General features: G+C 41.3%; 1 protein-coding gene across 1 annotated transcript; it reads right to left on the bottom strand.

Annotated features, from left to right (window-relative positions):
• Positions 1-7,716: 7,716 nt before the first annotated feature.
• On the bottom strand, positions 7,717-9,227 carry INSL3 (insulin like 3). Its single transcript, XM_053456067.1, has 2 exons — positions 9,032-9,227; positions 7,717-8,095 (listed from the first exon to the last, which is right to left on the bottom strand). Exons 1-2 carry the CDS (start codon positions 9,225-9,227, stop codon positions 7,830-7,832), a joined length of 462 nt encoding a protein of 153 aa, XP_053312042.1. The 3' UTR covers positions 7,717-7,829.
• Positions 9,228-9,685: the final 458 nt, after the last annotated feature.

Below are 9,685 nucleotides of genomic sequence, written 5' to 3' on the forward strand. Positions count from 1 at the left end.
CCTGTTTCACCCCAAAGCAAAGAATCCAAACACTGTCAGTTAATGACGTTTGGCAGCGGACTTCCAGAGCTCAAACACTTGGCCCAAGCGTAAGCTGGCTACACCGGTGGAGGTAGTAGGCGTTGCCACAGCACAGACCAGAAAAATTGGAGCGCATATACATAGGGGAAGAAACAAAAACAACGCCAATAGTGTAATAAGTCCAAAAAATAATAAAATAAATATAGTGTAAGTACCACTCACAAAAGGACTGGATAATCGGGCTCATCAAATGTCAAACTTCAAAAAACGTTATCTGTAAAACCAAACATAAACCAGGATGGTGCAGTATCTTCTGTAACCTGATCTTAAAAGATCAAAATGCACTTACAGTTAAGATGTAGCACAACTACATGGTTTCATGGATGATTTATGTTGCCGTTTGATTTCCTTTCCTCCTGATGAAGCCGACGATCCATCGGCAAAACGCGTTGAGAGAGAGAAAATAAATTGGAGAGATTTTAACCATACACCGGATGTTTTATTTCCACATGCGTTTGCACAATACTCCTTGAGTTGTGCTACATCTTAACTGTAAGTGCATTTTGATCTTTTAAGATCAGGTTACAGAAGATACTGCACCATCCTGGTTTATGTTTGGTTTTACAGATAACGTTTTTTGAAGTTTGACATTTGATGAGCCTGATTATCCAGTCCTTTTGTGAGTGGTACTTACACTATATTTATTTTATTATTTTTTGGACTTATTACACTATTGGCGTTGTTTTTGTTTCTTCCCCTATGTATATGCGCTCCAATTTTTCTGACCTGCATCTGTATACACTTTGAGGAAGAGTGTTGTTTGGTAGCTGCTCTCATTGTGGGAAGTATTCATTTGTTTATTTTACATTTACACGTGGATTTGGGTTTTCTTTTTTGTTGCCACAGCACAAACAGATGCAACCAGGGGGGAGAAACTACCTTGACCATTTGGGAAAAGTAACTTTCTAAGCTAAGAGCTGGGTACCCCAACTCTGGCAAATTGAATTTAAGAAACTCTGTATCTGTGTGGATGCTGTATATTTCCAGTCATAGAAAACATGCGCTCACTTTGAACAGTGGTTGGCGGACATAATAGTAGCTGCTGCACAATCCAGGAGAGTGCAGGCCACACACTCTTCTTTTCATCCCAGTAGCTAAGAGGATCAACATTAGGCGCAGCAGGAACTTCACAGAGGTAAAGTTTGACCATTTCCGCAGCACTACTCTCCTTTCCGCTGCTAGCTCTGTCAGATGCTTCAACTATACTCCCAAGTGCCTCTTACAAAACGCAGCTGCTCCACTCAGCTGTGTTGTGCTGCTTATGGCACTGCTGCTGATGCTGGTGCTAGGAGTAGCAGACAACATCATCTCTTCCTCCCCCTGCACCTCTCCCTCTTCAGACAGCATTCCCATTTTATGCTGCTAGTCATGCACCTTTTGAACCAATTGCTCCCGGTAGCTACTAAGGACATTACATTTGATTGCTAGCTTTCCCTTAATCCTTGGATCGCAAAGGCACGCTAGCATCATTTATGGACTTTCTTCCATGCGTTTGTGAAGGCATACTTTTAGCAGATCCTTCAGCTTCCTGATTATGGCTGCTACGTCAGGATCTAGAGTGCCACCTTGAACAGCCTCACAGTTCTCAATGAACACATCCATCTTGCTGCCTAGATGGTAGAACACTGGGATTACCTGGGCCAGACTGGCAGTGTTTGAGTTTAAATTTTCTGTGGCATTCCTGAATGGTTTAAGGACTGCCACTAGCTGGGCGATCACTGTCCAATCCTCCCTATTCAATAGAGATGTAATCCCAATATTGTGCTCTGAGGCAAGATTATGGATTGCCCTCTGCTGCGCCAAAATCCTATCCAGCATGTCTAACGTGGAGTTCCACCACGTACTCACATCTTGTCATAGACAGTGTACGGGAAGACCTGACCTCTCTTGCTCTTCCCTCAAAAGTTGGCTAGCCTTAACACTGTGGTGGAAGTGCCCAGCGATCTTTCTTCAGCGTGACAGAACTACTGCTGCAAAATTACTTCCTCCTTCTGACATTGCTGCCTTTACTACAAGATGGATGATGTGGGCTGCCCAGCGCACACCAACAATATGACCATCTTGCAGCGCTTTCACCATGTTTGCACCTCCGTCAGTTACCACAAACCCAACTTCAACATTGGTGCCTGCCTTTGCTCCCACCCAAAGGCAAAACATTTTCCTTATTGAATGCAGTATTTTCAGAAGTGTGCTTTTCATCCATCACTTCTGCATGGAGAAGGAATGATCGTTAGCCTGCGGCAGCAGCTTCCTTAGACACACCGGGCTGCCACCAGTGTGCTGTCAAGGAAAGAAAGGCATGCTGCCTGCTAGGTGCAATCCACAAATCTGTTGTGATATGTACACACTGACCCAGCAGCCTTGGAAAGCTCCTTTATCACTGCTGAAACACAGGACCCATACGGTGAGGGGACAATATTCCTGCTGAAAGTGGAACGTGAGGGAACTGTGTATTGTGGAGCCACAGCCTCCATCAATTGTTTGAAAGGCTCCCCTTCAATCATGGAGAAGGATGCCTCTCCAACAGCAATGAACTGACCAACAAGTCATAAGTGGTTATTTTATTGGCCTGCTGTTTGGACATTGACCTCCTGGAGTGGAATGCCCCAAATTCTTCCAGGGTGGGCTGGACATGTTGTAGTGTTCCAACCTGTCTTAGTCTTTGGCTGCCATCACTAGCTGTAGCTGCTATAGGCTCAGAAGCAGCTGTTGTGTTTTTTCCAGTCTCTCTGGAGATGATACTAGTTGTTGTTTTAGTACCCCAGCCACCAGCTATGCTGCCTGCCCTACGTTTTTCTGCATCTTTCCCCAATAACACAGTGTTGTGTTGAGTGCTGAGGTGATGCTTCAGGCCAACACTGGTGAAATGCCCAGACACTTTCCCTCTGCTTATTAGCTTCCCACAATGTTTGCACTTTCCATAGCGTCCTTCTTCTACACTTTCATAGGGCTCCCAAATTGGAGCACGGAGAGCCTTGGACAGTTCCTTTGGTTGCTGCTTCTACTGCTCTGGGTGGATGAGCAGCAGGACTAGTTCTGCAAACACTGGGAGATGGTACACTCTCTGTCTCTAGACTCTCTACGCTGCTACTAACAGTGATTGTTCTTCTTATTGGCACAGTTACAGCACTGGTGGTGGCACTGGTAACTGTGCCAGTGCAAACAGGAGTACTGGCCATAGAAATGCTAGTGGGACTGCTATTTTGTTTTTTATTCTACCAGATTTGGTAGGTTTTGCTTGTAGGTGGTGATAATGATAGTAGCGGAAAAGGTGGAGGCTCAGGGGAAAATTGTGCACTAGTCATTCGTACACCGCTCCCTGAGGAATCTGATTTCTGACCACTCATCTCCTCTATACTCTCCTCCACTTCCTCTGGCTCATAGTCAAGTTCTTCATTAGCCAGATCAAATGGAATTCATGCTAGGCTGGAGCTAAGACTGATATCATGACGAGTAGTAGTGCGAGCAGGAAGAACAGAGCCTCTTTACTTGGCCTCTCAGTCTAACTCTCCTCTGGTACCTTGCTAGATGGAGTTCCACTATGTGTAGCCCTCTCTCTAACGGTCTTTACAAAAATATTGTAAGGACTTGGTGGCTTGCTAGAGGGGGTGCTAGGAGGAAATGGTGTGCAGTACCGGTGGGAACAGCAGGCATAGCACTAGTGGTGGTAGAGGTGGTAGTCTTGGGAGGCGGATTTTCTACAAAAAGCCTGAATGAGAAACAACGAGATTGCTTTGGATTGGGAACACCACTATGTTTTGCTGCGAAATGTCCTCTGCTTGGTACATTGCATGCTGCTTGTGGATGAGGAAGATGCTGCTGGGGGCAAAAGGCACCTCTTTTTACTCACTGAGCTAGTAGTAGTACTAGTTGTGCTACCCTTTAACTTTGAACTTGCATCTGGTGCTTTAGGCTTTCAGTAAAAAAACATAGAGCTGGTAGGCCTTGCAGCACTACTACTGCCTGCTATTGGTGCCTTTCCTTTACTTGATGACATGGATCCTTCAAGCAATGATTCCCCAGATAACAACCGAGAGTTTGGCTTACTTGTCTTACTAGACTGACGCAAAGGCTGCATCGTAGAAAAACTGGTGGTGGTGGTAGATGGAGCCTGTCCCTCCCTCCTTTTCTTAGTCACAAAGGGAGGATCCATTTCAATTTTTTTGTTATGTGTGTAGTGTAGTGTTTAAAACTAGAGGGACAGGGAAAATATCTTTATAAAGAAAAATAGGATTTTAAAAAAATGGAAACACAAAGAAATTAGAGGAAGTTTCTCTTCAGTGCTACTGCTGAAAAACTATGCACAACTGCACTGGCAGTCTGCTAAAGTGCTCAAGTTATTTAAAAAATTGGTTAACTAAAGCCACTAAATGGTGTTATTAACTCAAGTTTAACTATAATACACTAATTTTGTTTTGTAAAGCAGTATTTTATTTATTTTTTAAAATTTACATGGGCTTAAGAGCCTACTACTATGCTAAAGCTATATTTCCTTCCTATTCTAAGTCTACCTGTAGGCAAGGGCAGACACTCTCAAGCCCACTAAGCTAAAGAGAGGTTATATCAGTATATCATATTAATTATTAATTAATATTATAAATGTATATAATATTAATAGATTATAAATTATAATTAATTATTGTATAATGGGGTTAAACAACTTTTACTTTAAAACAGATACAGAAGACAGATATAGTTGTACTACTGCTAAATCTACAGAAATTTGCTAAATTATTTTCTTTTTACTAGTACTACAGCTGCCTTGAAGCTTTGCTTAGTACAGTTGTCGTCACACAGTCATTCTTTCTTGAAAAGAAATTAGAAAATAAAATTTAACAGCAAAACAGTTAGCGTCACTGCTTGCTGAACAAAAACACACAGCACTTATGCAGCTAGACTCATTAGCCCAACAAGTTCACTTCACTGATGGACTGAGGTGAGCAAAACATTAAGGCGTGTTTAACAGTGGCGGAACTACCGGGGTCGCGACTGCAACCGGGCCCTGGAATTCTGCCACTCAGAGGGGCCCAAGCAGGGCCGGCGGATGGCGGGATTGGTAGGAGCGGGCTGGGGAGGGGGACAATTGCCGAAATCTAATCTAAACGGCCACTGCGTGCCGATGCGGCCGGCCGGATCGGCTTGCCATATTAAATTTTTTAAAAAGAAAGTATTAAAGCAGCGCCGGCCGGTATGAAAGCTCCGCCCCCTCACACGGACCTTTCTCCCCTCACGCTGCTCCCATCACTATGCTGATGCCGCCGGCCGGAGCTACTTTACTACTTTATTTATTTATTTGTTTTTAATATGGCAAGCCTATCTGGCATATGAAATAAATAAAAAAAGGATTAAAGTAGCTCTGGCCGGCGGCATCAGCACGCACCGGCCGTTTAGATTTACATTTCCAGCAATCTGATGGCCGCCTAGTGATGATGAGAATGAGAGCAGGTTGAGGGGTGAAAGCTCCGCCCCCTCGCATTCAGAGTGCTGGAGCACCAGATGTCATGTCAGTGACATCCTGTCAGCAGAGAGAACAGTGTGCAGCTACCAGAGGACGGAGGACAAGATGAAAAAGCCCCAAAGTGGAAGAAGTAGGAGGTGAACTAATTTATTGTTTGAACAAACTGTATAATATTTTTTGTATTTCTCAAAAACAAAAACAATCAGTATGTGTGTGTATGTAAGTGTGTCCGTGGGGGACAAACAACATAATGCTTTTTTAAATTATTATTTTTAAATGAATAAACAAAAAAAATCTCTGTGCCTGTATGTGTTCACAAGTTCAGCTGCCCAGTGCCACCTCTGTCCCCTTTCAGCCCCCCATGTAATCTCTGTCCCCAATGAGCCCCTCCCAGTGTCACCCCTGTCCCCATTCAGCTCCCCAGTGTCACCCCTGTCCCCATTCAGCTCCCCAGTGTCACCCTGTCCCCATTCAGCTCCCCAGTGTCACCTCTGTCATGATATGCCTTTTAACCCCCTTTATGCCACTATGTCTCCAGAAATGCCTTTTTAACCCCCTATATGCCAGAGTGGTGTATAGGGGTATAAGGCATTTCTGGAGGCAGAGGGGCATATAGGGGGTTAAAAGGCATATCAGGGGGCAGAGTGGCAAGCCTGGGGCAGATGTGCATAACTGGGGGAGGCAGGTTGGCAAATAAAAGGAAATAAAAACAAAAAAGTGGCCTGAGAAGGGGTAGATGGTGTGAGAGGAGGGTAGATTGGGTTGGGGGGGGCCCTTAACAGATTCTCGCACTGGGGCCCTGAGACTTCTAGTTACGCCCCTGGTGTTTAATAAAATAAAATTAAAAATGAGAAAATAATATTTAGCAAAACAGTTACCGTCACTGCTTGCTGAACAAAAATACACACAGCACTTATGTGGCTGCACTCACTAGCCCAACATGTTCACTTCACTAATGGACTGAGGTGAGCAAAACAAATGAAATTAAAAATAATTAAAATTAATAAAATCATTAATTAATAATATTAAGAAGAAAAATTTACTTTGTCTCTTGCTGTTGCAAAGCACAATCTAAAGCACTGCAGCACCAGTACTAGTAAGATTAGCTTAACTTTAAAATTAACATCTATTAACTAAATTATTAACAAAGTAATACATTATTAGGGATTTCTTATATTAATCTAATTAATAATAAAATTAATTATCAACTAATCAAAGTTTAAGCTTAAGGGTAGTAGTGGACTGGTTAATCTTTATGTGGGATAAAGTAACAGAATTTCTCAAGCAAAATAAGCTAATATAATATAGATAATTTAGCTAGCTAAAATGAACTAGAATAATATTATTATTAAATATTAATGATTTTATATTACACACTAGTAGTCATGTACACTAGTATACTACATGACAATATTATTATTATCATATATTATATTGTAGTAGTAGTAGTACTATTAAATTTATAAATTATATTATTTAATTCATAATTCAAACAGTTCAGCTTAAATAACTATATTATTGACTGACTGACTGTCCTGAAATTACAAAATCTAATGAAAAAAAAATATTTTAAAAACTAAGGGAAGACAGGGCAGGCAGTAGGCACTGCCATCCCAGGGCAAGGGCACCCCAGTGCCGACAATGTCGTTTCTCGGTTTGAAGGAAGAAAATACACTATTTGTGTTCGTTTTCATGTTCGCCTTAAAACGAATGTCTACAAATCATATTATCAGGGAAGGAGCTCCATAGAAAGTATTTAGCAATCAGAGCAGGTTGAAATCAGGGTCACCAAATTATCAGTATCCAGAAACCAAGCCAAACATCACAACACCATCTATCACATCTATTTTGATAGACATTTGAACAATCAGTCACCTCCATTAGGCGGTTTTATTGGGGACAAGCACACCGGACATTGTGTATGGCACTGGTGTCTTGAGACTTTAATGTTTGTGTCCAGGCTGTATGGTGTGTGTAGTCACACTTACACAACAATCTGATGATAGATGGCAGGTAGGTGCCCCCAGATGTTGACTGTCCTATTAAGAAGGTCAGTGTCTGCTACATGTTTTAATGTTACCATTAATCTTTACGTTAAACCAGGTTTTATTTAGAAACCCCTAACATGTACTACAACATCAATAAAACAAAGAATTGGGAGAAAAAGCCATTTTGATTATAATAATGCTATTTAATGTTTTTAGGGGAGGTATATGGGTGGCCATCACCAGCATGACAGGCCAGGCAAAGTTTGGGAAGATGATAACACTACAGAATAGCATTGTTGTCTTTAACAAAACTTCATTAGGTCAGTCTTAGTGCATCCCCGCTGACAGCACGATCCAGCAGGTCCTGCACTTCTCTTCATACGGAGGCTGACATCTTGTTGCTCCTCTCCAACTAGTGTATCATACAGGGAACTACGCAACTGCTCCATGGTTGGATCTCTTTGATGTAAGGATGGAGATGGCGGATCACGCGCTCCTTCTCCATACACTGAGTTCAGGCCTTCAGGATCTTCCTGGAAATCTCTGTTGAGCCAGTCGATAATATCTCCTGCAGTTGGGGGGGAATACATAGTGAATTTTGTCTTACAGTAAAAAAACTATTTTATTAACAGACCATTCCACCAATAATTTATATAATTACTAATCATAGCCATGTGTCATGTGCACAAACTAAAGATATGTGAGACCTAGCATACTACATATATCTCGGGTGTTTTCTTATTATAAATTAAAAATAAACTGATCTGATGTTAGAGTCAGCTCTTCATCTAATGTATATAATTACAAATGGCAAATGATTAAGCTAAATTAGAAAAATAGTCAAACTAATGTTTAATGTGGATAAGTGCATGATACATTTTTACATATTCAGACATTTGTAAATAAAACCAGTGTTTTTGTGTGAATGTTTCACAGCTGGAGGCCCTGTAATGTATATGTTTAAGACATACCAGGAAAAATATTTGTCTGCTAGTCCCCAGCTTTAATGGGCAGTTTTGTAATCTGGTTTATCTGTTAAAATCTACTAAGACATTATGGTTTTTATAAGCCCATAAAGCTACAATTGGGTTATCAGTATCCTCCTCTAAAAGATCAATGATCTATTTAAATCTCAAATATATGTGTATTTAAAAAAAAAAGAACGTACAATTACTGATAACCATGGTCTTATTCAGATGAGCTCACAGATGAGCTCACAGAGCTAATAACCATGTTGTTTTGTCAAAATATATAACTCGATCATTAAATACTCCATAAACATACAGTTGAAAAAACATACACCATAAAATTATTTTGTGTTAACTAACTAATAGGGAACAATCACTTCTGAGAAAGAAACATACCTCTTTTAGCCCTTTAGCTTGAGGTAAGTACTTTTTGAGTTCTTATCTCAAATTTTCTTTCTAATCCATCCCTTCCACATACATCTGGTAATAACCCCTTGAAACACTTACCCTAAAAACAACAAAGGAAAGTTACTCACTGTATGGGTTAGGCCTTTCCTGTCCAGGCTCTGGGGAGTACCTCTTCCATCGGGATCCACCACAGGACATGACAACAGTTCGGATGAACTCTCTCCCACAAAGTTTCATCCCAAGTTCATCTCGCTCCATGCCCTGGCAGCAATGGGGCATCATGACAGCAATTAGTAGGGTGAGAAGGCAAATGCGCAGAGACATGCTGTGCAAAAAGAGGCTGTATGATGTCTAACCTGCTTGCTGTATTGATCTAAGCACTAGACTCTTTATATTTGAGAGATGAGACATTATCTATCCAAGGTCCAACTGAAATTCTGAGCTAAAAAATCCTTGGGATAAGAACAGACATGTCCTTCTCATTTATCCTTGAAAATTAACAGCTGCAGGAAGAGACACCCCATCAAGTTAGCCACCTCATCTAACTTACCCTTTTAGAGGCACAATGTCATAAAAAAGGATAATGAACTGTTATACGCAAAGTGATTTTGCCTTGAATGAACTGTCCTACTCAAAGTGATTTTGCCTTCAATAACATATTAAAGGGAAATTGCCAATTGTGTTTTTTGTTGCTGATGGCATAACTGTGTAGTGAATAGGGTACCCAAGTGTTACATGGGTATTGTTGCTTTCTGGCTCCCTCCATGTGCCCAAGCTGTCAT

This window comes from Spea bombifrons, chromosome 1, assembly GCF_027358695.1.
Source record: "Spea bombifrons isolate aSpeBom1 chromosome 1, aSpeBom1.2.pri, whole genome shotgun sequence".
In the NCBI taxonomy this organism is placed as follows: Eukaryota; Metazoa; Chordata; class Amphibia; order Anura; family Pelobatidae; genus Spea; species Spea bombifrons.

Bases quoted from the DNA above. Each gene is read 5' to 3' on its own strand.
- INSL3 (XM_053456067.1), bottom strand. From the start codon at position 9,227: ATGTCTCTGCGCATTTGCCTTCTCACCCTACTAATTGCTGTCATGATG. The intron at 8,096-9,031 runs GTGAGTAACTTT...CCCCAACTGCAG, and splicing joins GGAAAGGCCTAACCCATACA to GAGATATTATCGACTGGCTC.